The sequence below is a fragment of the Mauremys reevesii genome, linkage group 8 (assembly GCF_016161935.1).
Source record: "Mauremys reevesii isolate NIE-2019 linkage group 8, ASM1616193v1, whole genome shotgun sequence".
NCBI lineage: Eukaryota > Metazoa > Chordata > Testudines > Geoemydidae > Mauremys > Mauremys reevesii.
In genome coordinates, this window is record NC_052630.1 from 44,558,628 (window position 1) to 44,586,259 (window position 27,632).

Below are 27,632 nucleotides of genomic sequence, written 5' to 3' on the forward strand. Positions count from 1 at the left end.
GAGTGCAATTCACTTGTGACAAGCTAAGATACGAACCCAGGGACCAGAAAAAAAGAAAGTGAATTAGTCTAATGTGTTGCCTACTCCCTCTGGACTGAATTTTTACAGTTTTTGTATTTTCTAAGAATATTGTCCATTGTTTGTAAAACAATCTAATCACAGCCCTATGGTTTTGTTCAACTGTTTCAGTGGTCACAAAAAACAGTTTGACCCAGAACTTTTGACTTCCTGTTTAAAAAAAAAAAAGTACAATACACTGGTTTCATTGAGTCAAGCAAGTAGTAATTTACACATATACTTTCATGCAGTGAAGACTATTGCAATACACAGTAACTACATTCTGAAAACTATCAACAAATATGAAAGACGTGAACCTCAAGTATGTTAAAGTCAAGCCCAAGTACCTGTATAGGCAAGGTTTCAACCAATGCAAGTATGTCTACATTAGGGTTTTCTAGTAAAACGAGGGCCGAAGTCTAGCAGTCTGATGCAGAAGATTTCAAGTAATGGCCAAGCTCTACCTCATTAGAACTAAATTTAACACACAAAATCACTTACTCTGGTGAAGGAAGAAGGGTTGGTTCAGGCAGTTTTGGTGCATCTGTTGAAGTGGCAGTGGCAGCAGCAACAGTGGTATTTTCAGACATACTGTTATTTCCTATTAAAGTATGTGGAACCACAATCAAATTAATATATAAGCTTCCTGAGAGCTCCATGAATACAACAGAAGTCAACAGGAAGGAAGCATAAAAATGGGTGAGGAAACAGGAAACATTAATACAGTATGCTCAAAAAACTGAATTCTCATTAACCAGGCATATTTATTTTCCCTATAAACATTTGTTTAGTAGCATTAACAAAGGAACTACACTAAAACAAGATACTGATTCTCTATGTTTACACTTAGATGAATTGGACACCTGTTGATGTGGTTTTGCATATGAAAGATGTGCTGAAGTATTTCTATGGAGAAGAAAGATAGTCTTTTTAGTCTCTATAACTAAGGTTGTGGAAAGCTACAGGCTAAAGACCACATCAGGCAGATTTTGACACAAAGAACAAAAGATATCTGGACCAGTATGCAGAACCCCATGCTATTTAATCCATCAGTAATAGCCACAGAAAATCACAGTAGCATCTTTTCCCTAGTCAGGAGGGAGAGTTTATGGTGGTAGCAGTATGGGGAAAGAAACCACAGAAAAGGAGAGAAAACACAGTTAGTCTTCTGTAACTGTTATTCAAAATGTGTTGCACGCGTTTATTCCATTCCTGGTATGTGTACACGCTGTACAGAGTCATTTGAAAATTTTCCCTCAGCGGTACCCACATGGTGAACTGGTAACGAGAGTGCTTCACTATGAATCAGATATTTTCTGTGATCTCAATAAATTGCCACACCTTAAATCACGGGCTGCATAGCAGGATCGAGGGAGGGAACAACAGAAGCCAGGGTGGCCATGTAAAGCTGTAGCTTTTTGAGATATCTGTTGAGTTGGGGTGCAGGTCTAAAATTAGACCTCCCTTGGCTTTCAGGATTAGAAATAAACAGGAATAGAACCCCTTCCCCCCGAGACACTGCAGCGCCTCCTCTGTGGTTCCAGCTCAAAGGAGACAACCTACTGGATGAGGAAACCCTTGAGAGTGTGGTCCCTGAAGAGAGAGGGGGAGGGAGGGGTACAAAGAAATTGCACAGAACTTAAGACCCATTGGTCTGAAGTAGGCAGGGATCAAGCACTAAGAAGCTGTAAACTGGTATGGCATCCTTGAGCCACCCATCAAAATGCCTGTTTAGCAACCGCTGGGTGTCTAGATCACCCAGATCCGGTCCCTCAGGGCTTTGTATCCGGCCCCCGCCGCTCTCAGAGGCCCCCGGCTCCCAGAGAGGGAGAGAGCTCCAGGCCCTGCCCTGCTCCCTTGGCCTGCCCCCCTGCAGCTGCAGCTGGGGAACCACAGGGGCCGGGAGCTTCAGGGCGGGCAAGGGGCAGCCAGGAAAGGCCGCAGCAGGGCAGCACAGCCACCCTCCTCCCCCCTCCCAGGGGCCGCAGGGGCCAGGGGCAGGGCGGGACAGGCAGAGGGCAGGGGGCCAGGCGGCCTGCCTTGCCACCGCTGAGCGTGTGCGCCTGCCCCACCCTGCCCCCCTTGCCCCCCCTGCCTCCTGCCCCTCCTGCCCTGCCCCCCAACTCCCCCCCACCCCTTGCCCCACTCCTGCACCCCCTACCTCCCCTGCCTGCACCCCCTGCCCCTCCCTCCCCCCCCCCCCCTCCCTGCCCTGGCTGCTCCCCCCCCCCCCCCTCCCCCCCCCCACCCACCCCCCCCTCCTCCCCACCCCCCCTGCCCCCCTGCCCCCCCCACCCCCCCCCCTGTGCACCCCAACTCCCCCCACCCCCCCCCCCCCTCCCCCCCCCCCCCCCCCCTCCTGCCCCCCGCCCCGCCCCCTCCCCCTGCACTCCCTCCTGACCCCCCACCCCCCCCCCCATACCATCCATGCCCCTCCCCCCCCCCCCCCCCCCCCCCCCTCCCCCCCCCTGCACACCCGCACCCATCCACACCCACCCCTCCCTCCACACCCCAAACCCCTGCCCCTGCATACAATTTCCCCACCCAGATGTGGCCCTCACCCCAAAAAGTTTGACCACCCCAGTCTAGATGGAGCATGCATTGCAAGAAGCCAAAAGCCAAGCAAGCAGTGCAGCTTGTCTCTACTTTTTTTCTTTCTTTTTCAGAGATGATGCAGCAGCAGAATAGTGGTGGTGGGTCTGGGGTGGAAAGTTTCCTGGGTGGAGCAGGAGCATACAATCCCAAAAACTTTAAAATAATTCCAGAATCTTTCCACTCATGGAGCTTAAAGTCTGTCTGCTCCAAAAAAGTGAGGACCCTTCAAAGGACATGTCTTGAATTGTTTGTTGGACCTCACGCAGAAACCCCAAGGACTGCAGGCAAGAGCTCCTGCGCATGGAAACTGCAAAAAAACCTTAACAGCCGAGTCTGTAACATTTAGTTCAATCTGCAGCAAACTTTAGTATGGATTTCCCCATATCAACTAAAGAGAACATCTGTCTAGCATCCGCCTGCAACATGTCCTTAATCTTTAAGGAGAAGTCTCAAATGTTAAAATCATAATGTTCCAAAAGAGATTGTTGGTTAGCAATCCTGAGTTGCAAAACCAACAGAAGCCCACAGCTCCTTGTGAACTGCCTCTGCCTTTCCTGGTACTAGGCCTAATACCAGACTGAGGACCAGGCAGCTCCTGGCAAGTAGACTCCCCATGCATCTGCAAGTACACAGAGAATGAACAACTTGTGTAGGACATAAAACCGAGGGGAAATCCCCACAGGTTCCAAAATGACCACTGAGCTGGTAGTGGGTCCCAGTGACTCCCTGGACAGATGCCCAATACCATTCCACCCAGAGGATCTCAAAGGCAACCCAGGGGAGTAACACCTATGTGAGGAATAGAGTGACTGGTTCCAAGGTTAGGAAAAGTAGGAGCCAGTCTCTCATTCAGAGGACAGCGAATCACCCTCTGCCGACCAACTGGGATGCTGCCCGTGATGGTGTCCGAGACCAGTGCTGAGTTGGCAAAGAATGTAGAGAAGTCAACATTGCAGGTTTCCCCTTCGACGGTACCGATGGGTAGGAAGTCCGAGGCACAGGAGGTTGTTGCAGTACCAAGTAATGCACCAATGATACTGGGACCCCTCCATCTGCCAGTACCAGGAGCGCTATCTCCTGCACTGCCACAGATACTGGTATCAAAAGGCTCAGCAGATCTCTCACTGGCACAACCACCTCTGGCCTGATCAATACCAAGATTGTCTTAGGTCACTGTGTGGTACTGCAGACGCAGAAGGGGCCCTTTGGGTCCTGGACTCGATGGTACCTGCCTTGGTGCCAGAGTCGATGGAAACTGGCACCATTATACCAGAGCAGAGGAATGCTTAGGTTTCAGCTGTACTCTACTCCCTATATTTAGAAGATTTGGTGCTGGCCATCTTCCTCTCTCAGTGGTCTTATGCCTCTTTTTAGGTACTGGGGAGGGTTAGCAGTGCCAGGTCTTGGGCACGATAGGAAGTGCACTCCTAACTGACACCGAAGCACTCAGTGCCGATTCAGGACGGCTAAGCTCTAGCACAAAAGATACAGGGTTTGAACCCAGGTGACCGAGGCATCCTTAGTACTGAGAAATGGAAACCCCAGAACTGGGAACTGAAGGTAACTAGTCATATCCACACTACGAAGTACTGATCAGCTACAAATCTAGAAAACTATTTGCTGTACAATGAATTTACAATGAGCACACAAAGCATTTGCTAGGGCAGCCAAACAATTCTACCACCACCACAGGCAGTAAGAAGGAAGTGAGAGGTCTCTGAGATAGCTGGGCCCTTTATACCAGCATGTGATGGCAGGGGTGCTCAAGCCACCTTGACTGATACCACTGAGGGAAGAGTTTCCGATGACTGTGCATGGGACACATGCACTCCAAGTGATTGCATCTGTGCATTCTACTCTTGAACTACTCTGCACTCAGGTCACCCAAGTCCTTAGGAGAAATGAAGGTGGGAAACAAGGAATCTATAACATGTTTAAAATCCTGCATCTTTTAATAAATTAACAAAATTATGCATCTAAGGAAATAACATTTACCTTCAGCTTCAGAAATCTCTTCTGTTTTTGCTCCAAGTATATTAGCAGCAATATTCACCATATTTAGAATGGCATCTGAACAAAAACACGACTGATCAGAGAGGACATGACCAGAAATCCTCACAGAAATCTGTACTATTATCTACCCATTGATTTGCATAGACTACTTTGGATCCATCAATTTTTTTCCCAGTCCAAACAAGTAATCTATTCCCTCCTACTTCCTCCTTATTTGTCTCATCATAAAAAAATGGTTGGGTTTTCTGCTTGACATAATTTCAAATATAGGTTTCTAGGTTATTTTGCAAAATTATGCCAAATCTTTACCAGTGGGGCTCTCAGTTAAAAAGGTTTATTCTGGCTTCCAACCATATATGTGGGCAGGAAAGGCAATTAAAGTATTTCCTAAACAACATGCTGCTAACATATTTCCTAAACAACATGGTGGTGGCAGTAAAGATCCTACTACATTGAGGCAAAATGTTCCTCTTCCATCTGAGCTGAGAAACATAGTTGCTTTCATGGGAAAAGTGAAAAACAATCAAAGCTGGTGGAAGGTTCTAGATCTTTTTGTAGCTATTGATTCAATACAGGTCCACAATGGATAAGAGATCTACTATAGACTGCAGAAAAGTTCAGAGAAGCAGAATTCCAGGTAAGAGTTTTTGCTATATTAATATTGAATTGGTTTTCTACTCTTGAATCTTGTGCTTCCAGCACAAGACAGGTGGAAATCCCTCTAGCACTCAAAAAAAATTCAGTCCTCTGAGTCAATGGTAGATTAAGCTCAACTGTCAATGCCTCTATGTCCTCTAGAATATTTTCAGCTCCTCGATGAGATAGGAAGAAAGAGTTCCCTCAGGTGAAAGCATAAATAAATGGCTCAAGTAGACTAGAACCAAAAACTATTTCCTTTTTAACTCTGATTGCCTACCCATCCTATCAAGTGATATCTTTACAGAACCAGAATTACTGAAAAGTATTTGGGTTTTGGTAAGATTGATTAGACTAGTGCTTTTGCAGTCTAAAAAGCTCGAGAGCTACACTCCTGAACACCATGAATTTTATCTGTTCATCAAGGTTTTTATTCCAGGCTTACCATTGTAGTTGCTGAATGCCTTATAAGAGATCATAACCAACATAGGTCAGCTCAGATCTGAAATCTGAACCAGATTCCTTCCGGAAGGTAAAACAGAGGAAAGAGGCAACTGAAGCTGCTCTGTCAATCTTCCAGATGATGAGAAGAGAAGGAGCAAGGGCACAAGAGCTACCTGCCCTGGTCAATATGGCCAGAGAGAATGCAAGACAGCTCTTATGATCATCCAAATCCCTAATCAAATTTCTGATGCTTCCCTCCTTACCCTTCATATAACTAGGGGGTTCTACTGTTACATAGATATTAGCCTCTCTACTTGAGATTAGAGATGGCATTGTACTAGATTGACTAAATGGAGGCCGCTTTTGTCACTCTTACATTTGCCCAAGCACAAGCCTCACAAAGGTTCCCCCCCACCCCACCCCCCCAAAAAAAAAAGAATGCAGATTATCCCAGAGTACTGGTCAAATGGCAGTCTCAATAACAGACTACTAGCCAAGACGATGTAAGAGTTACTGAGTGCTTAATGGCTACATAGTCACTGGTTTCTAAACAGACTTTGGCATACTAAACACACTATAAAAACATATTTGACATCCATTAAAGAAAGTCACTGCACTTCTCACACCATCAAAGCTGTAGTTGTATTAAGTTACATACAACTGTATTTGCATATATAGCATCATATTTTAAAGTACTTTATCAACACTATTCTGGGTATGGGTAGCTCAAGACTAACGATAAAGGATAAATGGGGCAGCGTCAGGAAAACTAACATGCTGCTTTTCGAGTTGAAAGCCCAACATTATTTGGCACTTTAACATTTATTAATAGACTGTTTGGGAATTTATTCCTTCCCACTAAGATATTGTGCAACATTCCTGGACATGACCTTTTTAAACTTAAGCCACAGCTATATTCTAGGAAAAACTGAAAGCAAGCATTACAAACTTGTATAGTGTGGAATTAAAAAATAAAAATGTTTGCCCATGCAGATACAAGACTACTAACCTGTTTGAGCACTAAGCAGAAGTAATATTCATTGTGCATGCAGAAGCTAGATCACTAACTTTGATAGACAGGAACAAGCTCAACGAGGCAACAATTATTCTAGAAGGGTTGGATGACTGGTGCTATTCTCTTAAAATAATGCGGCTGAAGTTGAGGACTCCAATTAAAACTGAAGTAGTGCCATGTCTAGTCACCTTAGTCCACTAAAACTCACTTATTTTCACAAGATTAGGTACAGTCACCCAGATTAAATGAAACTGGTTAAAGAGGAAGAATGTGAGAAGAAGTGCCTGAGCCATCAGCTCCCTCAAAAGCAGACTGGTTTAAGAACGGATAAAGAAGCTATGCTATGCATGTAAAGACTTTGGCTCAGAGACGTATAGTGGTTCTCTATCCTTTCCCTTTAGCCAGGTGCTCAGGCAACTCTATCCTCTTAATAATCAAGGTTCTATGGCACTGTTAATAAAACAATTAAGACTTAAAAAAAACACTCACATTCAACTTCTCATTTATTTAGGTTAACATGCTTATTGCTCTGATGCTAAGAGAAAAGGACTGAGTAAAATTTTCAAAAATGCTTTAAGTATTTTAGGAGTTTAAGTCTTATTTACAAAAGAGACTTAGGCACTTCGTCTCAGTCTGCTACTAAGGCATTTATGAGTTTGAAAATTTTGCCCTAAATCTGAATTACAAAAGCATGATTTTTCCCATTATTTAATGAAATAAATGTGTCACAATAAAGTGGAATCTTACTTTCACATAAAATAAACCATTTTATTAGTAGACAGCATTATGAAAGTGTTCTGAGAAACATGCAATTATACTCACTAGTAGCAGAGCCAAGGAGATTTTTTGAAGATTTTTCTTCCCCTGTATTGTAATCCAATGGATAATCTGTTTAAAGAAAATATTGTTGCAACAGAAAGTTACATGCCTTATGAACAGTGAAAATACACCTCAAGGTCTAGTGTTTGAGTTATATGCAAAGAGTCTGACAAAGTAAAAAAACAAACTTCAATTTACTGTAAATCAGAGTTAAAAGGACACTGATATTGTCAATGAGCCCACTGGAGTATCAGGTTGTAGGCACTGAAGCCAGGAGGAGTCTAGAATCTCAGATCTCTCCCCCCACTCCCTTAACCCAGGGAATAAAGGCACAGCAAACCACAAATCTGGTTAAAAAATGGGTTTCAACAAGACACGGGAAGCACAAAACATGGGCATCCCTTTCAGGGCTGACTGCAAGGCAAGAGATACACCTCTGGAAGTCTCTGCAAGCCCCAGGGCCTGAGACAGTGGACTCCGGGGACATGGGAGTAAGCTATTAGTGATTTACGCTAAATCTTAAGCTAGGCTAAGGAAATGTCTACGCCTGAAGACACGACATGAGTTCCATTATCTCTCTGCAGCAGCCAAAAAGGAACTGAGACAGTTGAGGGGTGCAGTCCCTTTATATAAACTACAAGGCAGTTCTGCAGGTTCAGAAGGAAGCTCTTGCAGGTAACTCCTATGAAGTAAGATGACTAGATTTTCAAAGTGAAAAACTTAAACATTTCTGATTGGGGAGGGGAGTGAAGAAGCCGGAGCTACTTCCTGAATGTTTTGGAAGCTGGGATCTAGGAAGAGAAAGAGCATGCCCACACATTTCTATCTTCCTCAGCCAAGTAAAACTTCTTCCACACTTCTCTTTCCTTTAAGAATGAAAATGGGATGCTTCAGCACAAGGCTGAGTGAAAGAAGTCAATGTTTACTCCAAATACATTCTTGTTATTTTCCTTCACTGTATGTGCAGGGCCAGCTTTGTCTCTTCCTTCTCTCACCATTCTCTCTTATTTACAGCAAAGAATCCTGTGGCACCTTATAGACTAACGGACGTTTTGCAGGAGCTTTCGTGGGTGAATAGCTGAAGAAGTGGGTATTCACCCACGAAAGCTCATGCTGCAAAACGTCTGTTAGTCTATAAGGTGCCACAGGATTCTTTGCTGCTTCTACAGAACCAGACTAACACGGCTACCCCTCTGTCTCTTATTTACGTTCCTGTGTCTTGCCTCCTTTCAAAACTTAGCTCACTTTTGTTCCCCTCTGTCCTGAAAGAAGCCAGGGCTTGCATCTGAAGCAGAGGTAATCGTAAGTATGGTTGCCAGCTCAGAGTGCATTAGTAACCACCTGAAGTCAGAGCATGTCTGTCACCATGTGAATCTATATATGGATGAAGGATGGCTTGAGAATTCACAAAGGGAGAAGCATGCTCACAACATCCAAGGTAACAGGTCTGGGGAGGATGGCTGGAGGTGTATATATGCTCAGCCAGCCTACTGTAATTCTCACCAACTCAGACAGTAGTGCCCAGAAGTGAACAATCTGCAGAGGTTTATAATGAAGAACAGTAGGTTGTATAAGGCCTAATGGGATGTTCGAACAGGCCTTGAAAACGGGCACATTACTCAGATTCATAGACTAAGGCCAGAAGGGACCATCATGTCACAAGCCACAGTACCTCAACCACTCACTCCTGTAATAGGTTTATAACCTCTAGCACATTCCTAATTTTCCGGCATATTTTACTACTTTAAGGATTATTTTAGTTCATCCTCATCCTCAACTTCAGAATAAAACATTCAACACAGGCAGGGGAAAAATACTAGCGATCACCAAGTACAGAAGGTATGTTAGAAGTAACTGATGCTTGTTAGTCATCAGTTTGCTTACCATAGTCTTCATCAAACAGCTCTTGTCGTTCTGATTGGTATTGAGAGTCAGCAATTTCTTCATATTCTTCAACCATACTAGTGCCAAACACCCTATAAACATTTAATTAAAACTGAGTGCAAAAATCTAATTGCTGTACTTACTGCCATAAATATGTATTAAGTAAGCAATGCTTATCCTCTGTTAGCCAGACAGCAAACTGACACCTTCCATAAGCTGACCAAACTCCCTTCCTTTGAAACAAAGTCACTTCTAAAAAATAATTTGTTAGCACTCAGAGTATTGTATTTAGAACCAAATCCTGTCGCTAATTCCTCCAAAACATTTCCAAAAAATAATACCTTTTCCACATCTATACAACTGGAACTTTCATTCAGACCCTTATCCTTAATCTTGATTACTGCATCCTCCTCCTCTGGCCTCCATGATGCACACAATCCCATCCTCTTCCCCACTTCCATTCAAAATGCAGATTCTAAGACCACATTCTTTGCTCAACAGTGACCATGTCGTTTGATCTTTGAATCCCTCCTCTGGCTCCCTGTTTTCCTACACTGTCTTCTAGCTTCTTGTCCTCATGTTCAAGGCTAGCTCAAAGGTCATGGTGTATGGTTCTGGCTTACAGTGCCGGGGTCCCAGGTTCAAAGATTGGGAAAATGAAAATCCTAAGGATTAGGAGACTTTAAGGAGGTGAGAAGGGCTGTTGCTTGTACCTTTGAGATATCAAGGGCTAGATTCACAAAGAAAAATTTGTTGGGCAAAAGAGAACCTGCAAACATGGGACTGACTCTGTAGACCGGTGGTTCGATCACTCACCTGAGAAGTAGAAGACCCAAAATCCAGTCCCCCTACTCAAATGACTTTTTAAAATTATTTATTCATAGTGGAACAGCTTCAACAGGAGACACTGAGGGAGCCCAATATCAGAATAACCCACAGCCCAGTGATTAGGACATGCACCTGAGCGATGGCAGATCCCAGTTCAAATCCCTTCTTCTCCATAGACAGACAGGGAACTTGAACCAGGGATCTCCCACATCCCAAATGAATACCATAACTACTGGACTAAAAGTTTGAGGCAGTCCTCCCTCCTTGCCGCTTCAGCTGTTTTGTGTAAGCTCACCTACACGGCCGAAGCTGGTAGGCAAGGGCTGAGCATTATTAACAGATTGGGCCCTGCAAGTGAGTGAAGTGGAGGGACAGCTATCTTTCCTTGGTCCATGCATTGTTTTAGGGGTTAAGACGTCTGTACGCCTAGTGTAGGACTGCAGAACAAACGATGAGAGGCATAAATATAGGCTTCTAGGGAACTTTTAATGCAAAAATTTAGGGACCAAGTAATTTTAAGTGCCTACAAGGTACAGGGGCAGCTGAATCGGGGGGGGGTTGCGAATCTTAGTAGGGTCTGATTCTGGGATTTAGGTAACCAAGGTGGCCATTAGGCATTTAAGTCCTTTTATGAATCTAGCCCCTAATACTGGCCACTGTCAAAGACAGTATGATACTGGACTAGATGGAGCTCAGTAACTGCCAGACTAGATCAGACCTAAGGCCTTTCATAGTCCTTCCCCTCCTTGCTTACCCACTCACTTGTTTTATTGTATTGCACACCCCATCCTTTGTTCTGCCAATTATGTCAGCCTTGAATGCCTTTGTCCACTTCTACAAACATCTCTGCCTTCTCTCATGCTTCTACTTAATATGGAACACTTGAATTAGTCCATAACGCTACCTATTTTAAATAAAAAGCTTTCAGTGACTTGGCAGCATCACTATGCAGCAGCTAATCTATGTAACTTTTATAAGCAAACACTCTGCTAATGAATTTCAAAAGGAATAAAGCTACTGAAAGCTCAAACTTGCGTTTTCCAGTTGTCACTAGAAAACATTAGCTACTTTTGCAGCACTAAAGTAAAGAAAACTTTCAGCTTAAGTGTTTCATTCTATATTACCTTATAAGGCTTAGAGGACAAAAGTGTTCTGATCCAAAATGTGATACCAACTCCACCTAAAGAATAAGAAGTATTCAAAATGGAAGACCAGGAAAGAACCATCAAGTTAAACCTCCATTCAACATATCCATACAGTTTTCAATCTGCAAGTTAGATTTATGTAAGTGATGTGCAGATTGCTCATTACAGAAAGGTTCTTGGAAAGCTTTATTCTTGCCATGCATTAACATGCGGAGCCACAGATTATACCCAAGCCCTATGCATTCAACATTCAGAAAGGAGGTTGCTAACCTTTATGTACTTGATGAACATCTGAAGCAAGAGAAAGGAAAAGAAAAAAAAAAGATGTCAGTACAAAGGTCATGCCACAGGCAACTAGAATTTTTTTTTTTAAATAAGTACTATCAAATGCACAAAGAAATAAGATGCAAAGGATAAAGCTGCAATACTACATCATTTGCTTTAGGTAAACCTAGATTTACTTTAGCCCTCAGTTTGCAGACAGAAAGGAATAACATGCACAGAAATCTTTGTTTCTATTAAATCGGAAGATACAGTCAGATTCCAAATTTTCTGTTATAGAATGATAAAAAATTTGATATGCCAGACAGAATACTGAACTGAATTAAGCTAAATAAATGTGATGATTAAGTTGGGGGGGGGGGGGAAGCATTAAACAGCCTACTGAAAGATGAGAACTTTTAGAAGAAATATTTAGTATGTACTTTATACATACTGTAACTGTTCTAATTTCAATATAACATGTTCTGTTTTACAGAAATATTTCTAGGGGGTGATAAAGCAGCTGAAGATCCAATGGGAAAGTTTTAGCCACTACTATATTTATAACATGCTAGCAAACTATATTCGATATTATAAAAGCCAATACATTCCAAGAACAATTAGTACTTTTAAGATTTCATGGGTTTTGGACCATAATATTGAAGGCAGAACAATATATACAAGAGATTTTTAAAAAATCTATAGCATCTAGCATACTTTTGGTACTTTACTAACAGATAAAGTCACAGTTCTGGCTATACTGATTAGGCTATTAATTAAGCCAGCAGGCAGAGCAAATAGTCTTTATCTTGTCATTTTACAGACTCATGCAAGATTTTTGGGGGGTGTAATTATGCAATTAACAGTTGAAGAGTAAAAGATTTGGATAGTTATTATCATAGATTACAAGTTAAATCACTCCCACATTATTAGGAAAATAGATTGCTCAATTTTAATGGTACAAGCCAATTTTTACAGAAATTCAGCGATTTCAAGTGATTGCATTTCCTTGGATGGTGCCAAAGTTTAACTTTTGTAAAAAATTTAATAGTATTGTGATAGAATTTAAAAAAAGGGTATAAAGTAAATTACCATGATAACATTAAAAAGATGTACTACATCTTTAACCAACTAGAATCTAAAACAGGTTCAAAGGAGAGAGAGAGAGAGAATGCTAAATGAAGGCTAGTATGCTTCGAATTATTTTTTTAAGAGTGATGCGGGAGAATAGCAAATCAAAATCCACACTGTTTCCATTCAAGTTGTGTTACTCCAGAAACCACTGCAGTACAAGTATATTTGAACTGAAGTTAAAGAATATGAAAAAAAAAATAAAATGAAAATAGAAAGCTGTCCTCAGATTTAATGTTTATTTATGGCATTGTTACATGCTCACTTTTATTAGTGAAATCAAATATTAAGCATGCCAATGCATCAAATAATGTTGTTTTGGATGCTCAGATGAGATGTTAACTAGAGAAAAAAAATGTTCTAAAATAAATCAAAAAGCAAGTATTTGGAAGCGTAAGTATCCTTTTCAGAACAAAAGCAACGTGCAATTGTACCATTAAATTCTCTTCATTAACTATGAGAGGATTTCTAAATAGGCTAGATTTCACATTTTCCTGAAATCTTAAGTAAAGTATTCTCAATGCAAAACAAGCCTCTGTGAATTTATCAATTATTACATTGTGGCTCCAGCACAGTAAACCTAAATAATTCAAAGGAATTAGCGTATGTGATAGTTACAGCTCAAGAACTCCATTATGAATACTATACTAGATATCAAAACTGAAGTTCTAAATTTTCAGTTTTTAATTCATCATTATTTTTGTTTGAAGTTGTGTAGCAATATAAAGTACAAACTACTGAGGAAGTGTATAATTGCTAGAGTATAGGTTACACCGCAGAGATACAGAATAAACTACAGCAGGTAATATGAACCTGGGGAAATATGCACCACATGTGTATTGGTATGTATTGTACTTTTAAAGAAAATAAAAGTTCTGAGAACGTTTTGCTTCATTAAACCTAAAAAGCAAAGTAAAACATTGGCAGCCAAAACCAAAGTTACAAAATCAACTGCAGTTGAGAAAATTGATGCTAAAGTTATCAACCTCTCCTTAATACCCTCTTGTATTTGAATTAATCATGGTATGTCAGTAAACAAAAATTCAGATTGCTAACTGAGCAAGGACTTTTCAACCCAGGTTTGAACAGACTCTCAAGCAACATTGTATTGGTGACTCAAGCGGAAGTAATCCTTCAAAAAAATTGTTGACATTAAAAGTGAGAATGGTTGCATTCAGTGCACATTAAAAATATTACCTTAACGTATTTCGCATACATCTGTTCATCCAAAGGAAAGCTTTGGACAATTCTCTCATCTCTAGCATGAAAAGTACCTAATTTAATCCATTTATTTGTTGGGTACCTGGAAAATACCAAAATGTTGACTTTAAAAACAAAAACAAAAAACAGAATCAAGATTTTTTTTTATAATTTCAATATTCTTTGAATTATTAATATTTTTTAAAAACAGTATTTCATTTTAATATTTTTCATAATTCTTTTTTCATAACTTCAATATTCCTTGTTTAGCCATTCTAGGAAACTCTAAACTGAAATCAGTCCTGCTTCCATAATGCCTATACAATTATTAAAGGATTATGCACAAGGCCTGTGTTGCTGGGCACTGATTTTTAAATCCAAACAAAATATATTGAAGTATTTGCTTTGAAAAGGAAAAATGGTCTGGATGTTGCAAAATAAAGAAGTTTGTCAGTCTCAAGTTCAACAGAACATCATCATTGTTCTTTTCACAAAAAAGACACTCTAAACCATTAGATAAAACACTGCTTGTTATAGTATCATACTCAATGATAGTAGAATTAATCCCAGTTCAGTTACTAAATTACTGAGATTCCAAGCATTTCAAAATACCTACAGTCTATAGCAAAGTTTTTTTTCATGCTTGGGGATGATTTTAGCTAAGTACTTCCTAATTTAAGAACAAGTTAACTGAATATATAGTTTACAAACATGTAAATACCTACTTTAGTACTGCAATAAGGTGTGTGCATCTGCTTCTTACTACAGACTGCTTTAGATACATATATAGCTATAAGTGTTGCCCTCATTTAAGTAGCAGGAGGTTAAGGGAGAGAGAGAGAGAACATGACAGATACAAAGTTTGGAATCTTGAAACATGACCATACACCCATAGTTTTTGAGCCATCAAAGCTCAAGAGAAGATAAAATCCTTCACAAGTTACTGGGAAGGAGCAATCAATAGATCCCCTATGCTAGGGGTTCTCAACCTTTTTCTTTCTGAGCCCACCACAATATGCTATAAAAACTCCACGGCCTACTTATGCTGCAGTAAAGGACAGTTACCTGTTCCATAACTGGTATTCTTTGAGATGTGTTGCTCCTGTCTGTTCCACAGTAGGTGTGCGTGCTCGCCACGTGCACCGGTGCCGGAAGTTTTTCCCTTAGCAGTTCCCATACTGGGGGAGCACCGTGGCGATCCCTGGAGTGGCGCCTGTATATCGCGCTATAAGGGGAGCCACACGCTCCCCACACCCTCGGTTCCTTCTTGCCGGATAACTCCGACAGAGGGGAAGGAGGGCACGGCGTGGAATAGACATGAGCAACACATCTCGAAGAATGCCAGTTATGGAACAGGTAACTGTCCTTTCTTCTTCGAGTGATTGCTCATGTGTATTCCACAGTACGTGATTCCAAGCAGTATCTGTTGGAGGTGGGTAGGAGTTCACGGTAGACCGGGACGAAGTACCGCCCTGCCGAATCTGGCGTCATCCCTAGACTGGGCAACGATCACCTAATGCGAAGTAAATGTGTGAACTGAGGCCCAAGTGGCCACCCTACAAATGTCTTGGATAGGGACATGGGCTATGTAGGCTGCTGATGAGGCCTGAGCCCTTACAGAGTGTGCCCTAACAATTGGTGGCGGGGGAACCCCTGCCAGATCGTAACACGTATGTATGCACGAGGTGATCCAGCGGGAAAGAAGCTGGGTGAAGATGGGTTGCCCCTTCACCCGCTCAGCCAAGGCAATAAAGAGTTGCGAGAATTTCCGGAACGGTTTGGTCCAATCCAGGTAAACAGCCAGCACCCTATGCACATTGAGCGCGTGGAGGCGGCTCTCCTCGCTAGAGGAATGAGGCTTAGGACAGAGCACGGGAAGAAAGATGCTCTGTTCCATATGGAAGGCAGAGACCACCTTCGGGAGAAATGCCGGGTGTGGGCGAAGCTGGACTTTATCCCTGTGGAAGGCCTTAAGTTACTAGACCCGTCGGGCCGACGTGATTGCTACAAGAAAGGCCACCTTCCACGAGAGGCGAGACCAGGAACACGTGGCCAGAGATTCAAAGGGAGGCCCCGTGAGTCTGGACAAAACCAGGTTTAGGTCCCATTGCAGCACCGGGGGGGGGGGGGGGCGCGAGGTCTAGCATACAGGAACGAACGGTCAAGGCCCTTCAGGAAACGGGAGGTCATAGAGGGGAGAAGACCAAGTGCCCTTGCACCAGCAGGTAGGAGGCCGATATGGCTGCCAGGTGTACCCTGACAGAGGAGGGTGCCAGTTCTTGATCCCTAAGGGACAGGAGGTAGCCCAGGATAAGCTACAGAGGAGCAGAGGAGGGGGAAATTCCCCGCTCACCTCACCCACTTGGAGAACCTGGACCACTTTGCCACGTACGTCTGGCGCATGGACGGCTTCCTGCTTTCCAGGAGGACCCGCCTTACCTGCTCTGAACACCTGCCCTCCTCCTCGTCTAGCCATGGAACAACCACGTTGTCAGGTGGTGCACAGCTATATTGGGATGGAGGAGGCGGCCCCCACCCTGGGAGAGAAGGTCCAGGCGAAGCGGCAGCGTCCTCGGGGGGGCTGCCAAGAGGCAGAGGAGGGTCCCATACCAGTGTTGGCAGGCCCACGCCGGGGCTATGAGGATGACTCTTGCCTTGTCTGCTTTTACTTTTTGAAGGACTTCGTCAATGAGGGGAAACGGCAGGAAAGCATAAAGGAGCTAACCCGACCACCGTAGGAGGAACGCATCAGCGATCATGCCCCCCTCCCGGAGCAGAACAGTGGGCAACGCCGGTTCCAGTGGGTTGCAAAGAGGTCGAGCCGGGGAACTCCCCACTCTCAGAAGAGCCAGTGAACAACCTCCGAGTGGAGCGACCACTCAGACTGAGGGGAGAAAACCCTGCTGAGGCAATCCACCTGGGTATTGCGGACGCCCGGGAGGCCCTCAGGGAGATACTGTGGGCTATACAGAACCTCCATAGGCTCAGGGCTTCCCGGCAGAGGGCTAGGGAGCGAGTCCCGCCTTGCCTGTTGATATACTACATGGCAGTGGAGTTGTCCGTGAAGACTCTGACCACCTTGCCGCAAAGGTGCGGCCACGCATGCCAACTTCACTGCCCTGAGCTCTTTGACATTTATGTGAAGGGACAGGTCCGGAATCAACCACGTCCCTTGGGTCCGTGTGTTCCCTGAGTGGGATCCCCAACCTAGATCCGACCTGTCAGTCACCAGATCTATAGACAGGTTGGCATCCCAAATGGGGACCCCTTGTAGCATATTGCTCGGGTAAGACCACCACTGAAGGGAAGCCAGCATCGGGGACGGAACCATGAGAACCTTGTCCAGCCTGTCCCGGGCCTGAGAGAATTGGGAGGTTAGCCTGAGCTGGAGGGGCCTCATTCAGCGCCTGGCATGGTGGACCACGTACGTACATGCTGCCATGTGGCCCAGAATTCGAAGGCACACTCTCACCTTTGTCACTGCCTCGGTCGCGGCCTTCCCGATGAGATCTCTCAGCGCCTCGAACCTGTCTAGGGGGAAGAGAGGCTGTGGCCCTCAAGGAGTCCAGTAGCACCCCAATTAACTCTATGCGCTGAACTGGAACTAAGGTTGATTTGGTCTCGTTCACCAGTAGGCCGAGACTGGCACATGTTGAGAGAAGCAGCCCCACGTGGGTCTTTACCTCGGAACGCGAGTCACCCTTGAGAAGCCAATCGTCCAGGTATGAGAAGATCTGTACCCCCCCACGCCCGCCTGAGATAGACAGCTACCACAGCCATACACTTCGTGAAAACCCTGGGTGCCGTGGATAGGCCAAACAGAAGGACCACAAACTGGCAGTAGTCCAGCCCCACTAGGAAGCGGAGGAAGCGCCTGTGCCCCTCAAAAATATGGATGTGAAAGTACACGTCCAGGAGGTCCAGGGATGTGTACCAGTCCCCCGGGTGCAGGGAGGGGATAATAGAGGCCAGGGACACCACACGGAACTTGGAGCGGGCCAGAAAACTGTTTAGGCCCTGGAGGTCCAGGATGGGTCTGAGGCCCCCTTTGGCCTTCAGGATCAGGAAGTACCGGGAGTAGAACTCTTTGCCCTGGAATTCTACTGGACTCTTTCCACCAACCCCAGTTGCAGCGGTCCACCTCCTGACCTAGGAGGAGGGCATGCTCCAGGTCGCCCGGGATTACTGGAGAGGGCAGGTGGTTTGGTGGGGGTAAGGTGAACTGCAACACGTAGCCCCTGGAAATGGTGCTGAGGACCCACTGGTCCAAAGTTATACGGGACCACGTCATGCGGAAGGCAGACAAACAGTTGCAGAACACAAACTTTATTAACTGGGGGAGCCTCCCTGGCAACTGGTCCAGTGTCCCTCTGCAAACAGTCAAAACCGCCTCTTTCCCTGCTTCTTGCCCCTAAAGGATCCAGGCTGCGAGGCCGAGCGGGACTGCTGCTGAGACCAGCATTTTCGGTCCTTCGGTCTCTTATACAGGGGCTCGTATCTGCTCCTCGCAGGTTGAGCCGACGGTTGCGGCCCGGCTTTGTCCTTAGCTGGAGGAATGTAGAGGCCCAAGGTCTGCAGGGTGGTACGGGAATCCTTCATCCCATGCAGCCTGACGTCCGTCTGGTATGCAAAGAGCGCTTTTCCATCGAATGGAAGGTCTTGCATAAGGGATTAGGCCTCCGAGGACAGACCCTACAAGAGGAGCCACGACACTCTACGCATGGAAATCGCAGAAGCCATCAAGCAGGCTGCAGTGTCAGCTGCATCCGATGCCGCTTGCAGGGCCGCTTTTGCCACCGCCTCCCCCTCTTCCACTAGTGCCTTGAAGTCCTTCCTGTCCCGATCCTGGAGGAGGGTCTCAAACTTAGGCAGTGTCTCCCAAAGGTTAAAGTCATATCTGCTCAGATTGGGGCCAAGGAGACAGTAGTTTGCCACAGGGTGTTAGAAATGTTGGTTATACCCTGGTGCAGGGGCAGAGCCACATGGCCCGGTGCCAAGGGAGACAACACGTTGAAGAGGGAATCGGACGGGGTCTCCATCTCCTCGGCCTGCAGCTGGAGGATGGATGCCACCCGCTTTAGCAGGTCTTGGTGTGCCTTGAAGTCCTCCTGTGGGACTGAAGGTGGAGGCACTGTCATGGTGTCATCCGGTGCCAGGGAGAGGGCCAGCATGGAGCCGAGGGCCTCGGTTGGTATCAGGGTGTTGAGCCCCAGATCAGAGTCCGGGCGTGGATCCGCTGACTCGTGGCCCACCAACTTGTCTCTTAGGCGGCCGGACTAGGCCGATGGAGCCTGAGAAGCTCTGGCAACTGGGCGGGCCCCTGTCTTGGCAGGAATCAGCAGCCATGGAGCCCATTGGCTCCACTGCCCTTGCCACAGAGCCCCTTGCCAGTGACCCAGCTGGGAGCCCAGCGGCGCTATCTGTCCTGGCTGAGCAGCGTGGACTGAGGGTGGGCGGCTGGGTGCCAAGGCAGAGGTCACCGTCGAGGGCATGGTCTTGCGAGAGCAGTAGGAGCGGCAGTGCCTGCGACGCTGCCTCCCTCAGGACCTGGACCTCGATGTCGAGGAACAGTACCCGCCCGAAGTGCTGCTTCGGTACTCTTGACGGCGTTGGGAGGTCCGGTGCCCCTGCGCCAAGGCATCACGGGGGGAGTCTCGAGCACGACGTCTAGGAGAGCAGGAAGTGGAACAGGAACGACGTCGTCTATCCCATCAAGATCAGCTGCAGTAGTCACGCCGCAAAGGGGAGCGTTCCCAGTGCCTCTCTCGGCGCCTACGCTCACTGGCAGGCGGCGTGAAGGGTCCCCGAGACTCCCATCCAAGCAGCAACCCAGATGGCCTGGCTGACGTCGAGGGCGGGCACAAGCTACAGGAAGATCAGTCGCTGCGCGCTGAGCGGTCCTCAGAGTGGGAACTGCGTTCCACCAGGGAGGCTTGGTGGGCACCCAAAGGAGGCTTGCCGCAGGATCAGGGGCCCGTCCCCGGCTGCGTGTCCAGAACCAGTAGGCTCATAATGTCTTTCGCAGCCTGCATCGCCTCCGGCGTCGACGGCATCTGTACCGGTGGGGATGAGTGCGCGGACAGCACCAGGCTGCTCCGCTCAACACGAGTCGGAGGCCTTAAGCCCAGGGGAGATCGAGGGCTGCCCAACATGGGACCAGCCTCCCCTCTTTCCTTGTCTCGGCGCTGCTGCGAGGTGGGGCCCTTCCCCTGTTTCTTGGTGGGAGACCGGTGCCGGCTGGTCGAGGGGGCCTCACTATGCACTGACGACGCGGCGGTGGGTGCCAAGTCCGTTCGACACGCCGGAGCTGGGGCCAGCGCCGACTCCGCCGGGAGAGCTCAAAGTCTAATCTCTCTCTCCTTGGTCCTTGGATTGAATGACGTACAGATCTTACAACGGTCACTGGTGTGAGTTTCACCCATGCAGCGGAGACACTCAGCGTGCACTCCTAGGCATAGAACGGTGACAGGAGTCGCACGACTTGAAGCCTGAAGAAACAATCCACGAATGGTACCACTAAGGTCGAGAAGGAAACCTGCAGCAGAGCTGGAGCACAAAGTTCCAACTACCTTCACTGGTGGCAAGAAGGAACTGAGGGTGGAGGGAGCGCGTGGCTCCCCTTATAGCGCGATATATAGGCACCACTCCAGGGGTCGCCACGGTGCTCCCCCAGTACGGGTACAGCTAAGGGGAAAACTTCAAAGAAGAAGTTGTTTTCTGCATATAAGAGCCAGGGTGGCATCAGGGGATAGAAAGCAGGGCAATTGCCTGAGGCCCCATGCCACAGGGGACCCCATGAAACTACATTGCTCAGGCTTCAGCTTCAGCGTCGATTGGCAGGGCTCAGGAACCCACACTTCATCCCCACGCAGTGGGACTTCGGATTTCTGCCCTGTATGTGTGTGTATATATTACACACACACACACACACACACACACACACACACTTTTAAAAAGGGATATGGGATCTACTAAGGAGTTAGTATTTTAATCTAATGATAACACTGATTGGGAGTTTAGGATGTGGACAACTGGTTTTATACCACTGGAAGGTAATGATGTGGGATCTCTTAAAATATGTTACTTGCTTTCCACAACTAAGGATGACAATCAAGGAGTTAAAAAATTAACTACAAATTAAAGATACAATAAATGCAGATATATTAGATGCTTGATTTGCAAGTAAGTTCTTTAATATTTTAGTGTTTTTTACTTCTGGTAAAAAATTACTTATGGGATACAAACCTCATCTAGGGAGGAAATAAAATTAAGAGAGATCAATGATGCTTTTCCCTGCCATTTGTAAGGAGGCAAATCAAAGACTGATCTAGAAAGTACCACATGACATCAAGGTAATAGTGTAGATTAAGTTATTTTGCTTTTTTGGGGAAGCTAAATGGCTGATATACCTATTTCGAAAAACACTTATTACACATGCATAGTTAATCTTACATGTTATTTCACAACATTTACATTAAGCAAAGGAATGAACCACACAGTAGTATTTGGTATTCAGATTCTATTCATTATGAAATCATTGCAATTGTTGAGTATTATTCCCGCTTTATGTTAAGCTTCCTGAACGCAAATGATCACAAAATCAAATTCTGATTATATGACATACCTGTCGCTAATGGACACCAGGAAGTCTTTAGGAGTAGATGAAAATAATTCATGATTTGCAATGTCAAGCTGCTTTACTTGAATTGGTTCACAGAGCTCAATAACGAACCTTTAAGACAAAAAAAGAGATATTGGAAATAAGTGATCTCCAGGAAATACACAATTTCATTACACAATTCAAAACCGTTAGTGCTACTAAATCTTTCATTCACAATGGAAATATGCCACAAGGTAGCTGTACAACAATATAGAGGCACCACTCACTGCTACCTTTAGAAAATTTGTCAAAGAAACTGCTCCTGTGGTGTGTGGGTGGGTTGCAGATTATTTTGCTTTTAAATTCTATGCCCAGGAAATGGAATAAAATCTTAGCTCAACACACCCAATTTTCTCAAAGTAAAAGAATGCAACTCTTCTTTCTTTCAAATTAAGCTCTACTCAGAAAAGTGACATCTTATCCCATAGACCTGCCCTCTTTGAGTATTCAGGGTCATATCCACTTATTTCAGTAAGTACCTACTACTCTTTATTCCTGATAATATTGCAAAGCCAATACAACTCCAGAAGAGCAAACTAGATTCTATTCTGGCTTGCTGTTTATTAACAGAAATTATTAATTATAAACCTCCACTGTAGGAGTATCTAGGTCAACAGAAGAATTCTTCCGTTGACCTAGCTACCAACTCTTGGAGAGATGGATTACCTGCACAGATGGACAAATGCTTTCTACATTGACAGAAAGTGTCTACACACTTTAGCGCTACAACAGCACAGCTGCAGTGCTGTAGCTGTGCTGCTGTAGTATAGACATACATTAAGTACTTAGAGGGTGTTTTTGGACAGTTTGTGGATTTGGTAGTTTGGAAAATGTATTGCTTTAAGGACTTGTGCCCACCCTATGTATAAATTTGAGAACTAAACAACTAAAACAAAAATTCGCACCATTTATTAAATAAAAAGAAAAAAGGTGGTGAGTTAAATGACAAGTTTAAAAGTGAGGAAGATGGAGGGAATTCAAGAGGGAACCTACATAAAGTCTGGAGTTTATAGTCTCACATTGCCATAGGAGTGCCTATCACCTTTTTTCTAGTCCTTCTGAAGAAGGCTCCAAATTTCTAAAGATCACGAAGGAAAACAGAGCAGCACTCCCAATCATCGCCTCTCCCCTTTTCCATGCAATGCATACAGGAAATTTAAAAAGTTTTATATTAACTTCTCCAGTTGTTCATGCAGCCTAGAGTATGTAGTGTATAAAGTTGAGACAGCATGCAGGAAATGGTGGAACCTGCAATTACTCCACAATACTGCTTTCTACCAATCTTACGCTGGTATAACTACGTCACTGAGGAGTGTGAAAAACCCACACCCATGAGTGATATAGTTATACTGACCTAACCCCCCAGTGTAGACAGCACTGTCAAGGGGAGAGTTCTTCCCATCGACATAGCTACTGCATCTCACAGAAGTGCTTTAACTAGGCCGATAAAAAAGGCTCTCCCACTGGCATAGTAGTACATAAAGCACTACAGGGGTGCAGCTGTGCTGCTGCAATGCTGTGTATGTAGACAAGCCCTACGAGAATAAGGACAACCGAGGGAATTATAAATCAGTTATCTTAACTTCAGTACCCGGAAAGATAATGGAGCAAACAATCAGTTTGTAAGCACCTAGACGATAAGGTGACAAACAACAGTCAACCTAGATTTGTCAAGAACAAATCATGTCAAACCAATCTAATATCCTTCTTTGACAGGGTAACAAGCCTTGCAGATGGGGGCAAGCAGTAGATATGATATCTTGACATTAGTAAGGCTTTTTATATGGTCTCACATGACCTTCTCATAAGCAAACTGAGGAAATATAGCCTAGATGAACCTACTATAAGGTTGGGTGCACAATTGGTTGGAAATTCACACAGTAATTATCAATGGTTCACAGTTAAACTGGAAGGGCATACTGAATTGAATTCTGCAGGTATCTGTCCTGTGCCCTATTCTATTCAGTATCTTCATAAATGGTTTGGACAATGGCATAGAGAACATGCTTAAAGTTTAGAGATGATACCAAGTTGGGAGGGATTGCAAGCGTCTTAGAATTCAAAATGATCTCGACAAACTGGACAAATGGTCTGAAATAAACAGGATGAAATGCAAAGGATGAAATTCAACAAGGACAAATGCAAAGCACTACCCTTGGAAGGAATAATCAATTGCACAAATGGCATATGACAGCCTAGGAAGTACTGCAGAAAAGGATCTGGGGATTACAGTGGATCACAAACTAAATACGAGTCAACAACGTAATACTGTGGAAAAAAGCCAACATCATTCTGGGATGTATTAGCAATATTGTAAGCAAGATATGATAAAGAATTCTTCCACTCTACTCAGCACTGAAAAGGCCTCAATTGGAGTTCTGTTTCCAATTCAAGGCATCACATTTCGGGAAACGTGGACAAACTGCAGAACGTCTAGAGGAGAACAACAAAAATGATTAAAAGTCTAGAAAATCTGACCTACATGGAAAGAGTGAAAAACTGTGTTTGTTTAGTCTGGAGAAGAGAAGACTGAAAAGGAACATAAGAGTCTTCAAGCATGTAAAAACTGTTATAAAGAGGTGGGTGATCAATTGTTTAAGGTTTTTAAGAATAGGTTAGATAAAAACCTGTCAGGGATGAGACAAGATAATACTCAATCCTGCCCCTGTGCAGGATACTGGACTAGATAACCTACTGAAGGCCCTTCCAATTCTATATTTCTATGGTTCTAACCAGATACCTGAGAGTATTTTTACATATTCTATCTATCTGTTTAGGGGAGAAGCAGGCTTGTGCAGACTGCTAATAGTTACTTGGCAATAATACTCCTAAACAAGAGCACTGCCACCAACTGAAGATGCACAGGAAAATTTCAAAGCACAAAGGATTAGCAAAAAAGAGCCCACATCAACTGTTCCAGGCCCAGCTGGAACAAAGTAGGGGGACTGCGCTGCTGGGCCTGACTGTTATAAAAAGGCAGTCAGCTGCAAACCAGCTGAGCAGCGAACAGCAGAGAGGCAAACAGAAAGAGTTTGCCTGGGAGTTTGCTTGGAGAGAGCCTACTGAGGCCCCCCTCGCAGGTTTCTCTGAGTAGCATCTGCCACAAGTAAGGAAGCTCCTAGAAGGAAGAGACTATGGATGCTGAGCGATCCGCTGTTGTGACCTGCACAGGATGCGCCATGTTCATCTTCCTTCCACAGGATAGAAGTGACTTTGTCTGTACAAAGTGCAAGCTGATCTCCATCTTGGAAGAGAAGATTCAAGGTCTGGAGAAACGAATACCAACCCTGCGTTCCATAAAAGAAAATGAGGATTTCCTGGATAGACGTCAGGATCTGCTTCAGCGGGCACAATGTTCTGAAGATTCAGAGCAGGCTACGCAGCGGGGACAGAAGGCCAGCGAGGATAATTGGCGGCATGTGACTTCCAGAAGAGGAAAGAGTACCAGAAACGTCCATGTACCAGAAACACAGATGCAGGTGAGCAACCGTTTTCATGTTCTCTCCGCAGGTACTAGTGCAGAGGGTGGAGTGGATGATACATCTGAGGGAACAGAGCAGAAGGAGACTCCACTGATTGGAAGGCATGAGATGCACCGTCCTAGGGATGGGGGTTCCACGACCACCACTCCCAAGAGAAGGAGGAGGAGGGTGGTGGTGGTCAGGGACTCTCTCCTCAGGGGGACTGAGTCATCTATCTGCCGCCCTGACCGGGAAAACCGAGAGGTGTGCTGCTTGCCAGGGGCTAGGATTCACGATGTGACGGAGAGACTGCCGAGACTCATCAAGCCCTCGGATCGCTACCCCTTCCTGCTTCTCCACGTGGGCACCAATGATACTGCCAAGAATGACCTTGAGCGTATCACTGCAGACTACGTGGCTCTGGGAAGAAGGATAAAGGAGTTTGAGGCGCAAGTGGTGTTCTCGTCTATCCTCCCTGTGGCAGGAAAAGGCCAGGGTAGAGACCGTCGAATCGTGGAAATCAACGAATGGCTACGCAGATGGTGTCGGAGAGAAGGGTTTGGATTCTTTGACCATGGGATGGTCTTCCAAGAAGGAGGAGTAATAGGCAGAGACGGGCTCCACCTCACGAAGAGAGCGAAGAGCATCTTTGCAAGCAGGCTGGCTAACCTAGTGAGGAGGGCTTTAATCTAGGTTCACCGGGGGAAGGAGACCAAAGCCCTGAGGTAAGTGGGGAAGTGGGATATCGGGAGAAAGCACAAGTAGGTGAGTGCAAGAGGGGAGGGCTCCTGCCCCATACTGGGACAGCAGGACGATCAGTGAGTTATCTTACATGCCTATACACAAATGCAAGAAGCCTGGGGAACAAGCAGGGAGAACTAGAAGTCCTGGCACAGTCAAGGATTATGATGTAATTGGAATAACAGAGACTTGGTGGGATAACTCACATGATTGGAGTACTGTCATGGATGGATATAAACTGTTCAGGAAGGATAGGCAGGGCAGAAAAGGTGGGGGAGTTGCATTGTATGTAAGAGAGCAGTATGACTGCTCAGAGCTCCAGTATGAAACTGCAGAAAAACCTGAGAGTCTCTGGATTAAATTTAGAAGTATGAACAACAAGGGTAATGTCGTGGTGGGAGTCTGCTACAGACCACCGGACCAAGGGGATGAGGTGGACGAGGCTTTCTTCCAGCAACTAACAGAAGTTGCTAGATCACAGGCCCTGGTTCTCATGGGTGACTTTAATCACCCCGATATCTGCTGGGAAAGCAATACAGTGGTGCACAGACAATCCAGGAAGTTTCTGGAAAGTGTAGGAGGAACCAACTAGGGGAAAAGCTCTTCTTGACCTGCTGCTCACAAACAGGGAAGAAATAGTAGAGGAAGCAATAGTGGATGGGAACCTGGGAGGCAGTGACCATGAAATGGTCGAGTTCAGGATCCTGATACAAGGAAGAAAGCAGAGCAGTAGAACAGAGACCCTGGACTTCAGAAAAGCAGACTTCGACTCCCTCAGGGAACTGATGGGCAAGGTCCCCTGGGAGAATAACATGACTGGGAAAGGAGTCGAGGAAAGCTGGCTGTATTTTAAAGAATCCTTATTGAGGTTGCAGGAACAAACCATCCCGATGTGTAGGAAGAACAGTAAATATGGCAGGCGACCAGCTTGGCTTAACAGTGAAATCCTTGCTTGTCTTAAACACAAAAAAACAGCTTACAAGAAGTGGAAGATTGGACAAATAACCAGGGAGGAGTATAAAAGTATTGCTCAGGCATGCAGGAGTGAAATTAGGAAGGCCAAATCACACTTGAAGTTGCAGCTAGCCGGAGATGTTAGGAGTAACAAGAAGGGTTTCTTCAGGTATGTTAGCAACAAGAAGAAAGTCAAGGAAAGTGTGGGCCCCTTGCTGAATGAGGGAGGAAACCTAGTGACCGAGGATGTGGAGAAAGCTAGTGTACTCAATGCTTTTTTTGCCTCTGTCTTCACAGACAAGGTCAGCTCCCAGACAGCTGCACTCTGCAGCACGGTATGGGGAGGAGGTGACCAGCTCTCTGTGGAGAAAGAAGTAGTTCGGGACTATTTAGAAAAGCTGGACGAGCACAAGTCCATGGGGCCGGATGCGCTGCATCCGAGGGTGCTAAAGGAGTTGGCCGATGAGATTGCAGAGCCATTGGCCATTATCTTTGAAAAATCATGGCGATCGGGGGAGGTCCCGGACAACTGGAAAAAAGCTAATGTAGAGCCCATCTTTAAAAAAGGGAAGAAGGAAGATCCAGGGAACTACAGGCCAGTCAGTCTCACCTCAGTCCCTGGAAAAATCATGGAACAGGTCCTCAAAGAATCAATTCTGAACCACTTAAAGGAGGGGAAAGTGATCAGGAACAGTCAGCATGGATTCACCAAGGGCAAGTCATGCTTGACTAACCTAATTGCCTTCTATGATGAGATAACCGGCTCTGTGGATGAGGGGAAAGCAGTG

The 27,632-nt window shown here is 45.3% G+C and overlaps 1 protein-coding gene across 4 annotated transcripts in view; it reads right to left on the reverse strand.

Moving 5' to 3' along the window:
- SUCO (SUN domain containing ossification factor) overlaps nucleotides 1-27,632 on the reverse strand; it is an 88,577-nt gene that overhangs the window by 15,690 nt on the left and 45,255 nt on the right. For all 4 annotated transcript variants that reach the window (XM_039485505.1, XM_039485504.1, XM_039485503.1 and 1 more), the window contains 8 exons: nucleotides 21,653-21,760; nucleotides 14,026-14,131; nucleotides 11,707-11,727; nucleotides 11,416-11,471; nucleotides 9,464-9,555; nucleotides 7,583-7,648; nucleotides 4,648-4,722; nucleotides 559-658 (listed from right to left, as the gene is read on the reverse strand). In XM_039485505.1, the coding sequence (XP_039341439.1) occupies nucleotides 559-658; nucleotides 4,648-4,722; nucleotides 7,583-7,648; nucleotides 9,464-9,555; nucleotides 11,416-11,471; nucleotides 11,707-11,727; nucleotides 14,026-14,131; nucleotides 21,653-21,760 (624 nt within the window). The remainder of the gene's footprint in view (nucleotides 1-558; nucleotides 659-4,647; nucleotides 4,723-7,582; nucleotides 7,649-9,463; nucleotides 9,556-11,415; nucleotides 11,472-11,706; nucleotides 11,728-14,025; nucleotides 14,132-21,652; nucleotides 21,761-27,632) is intronic.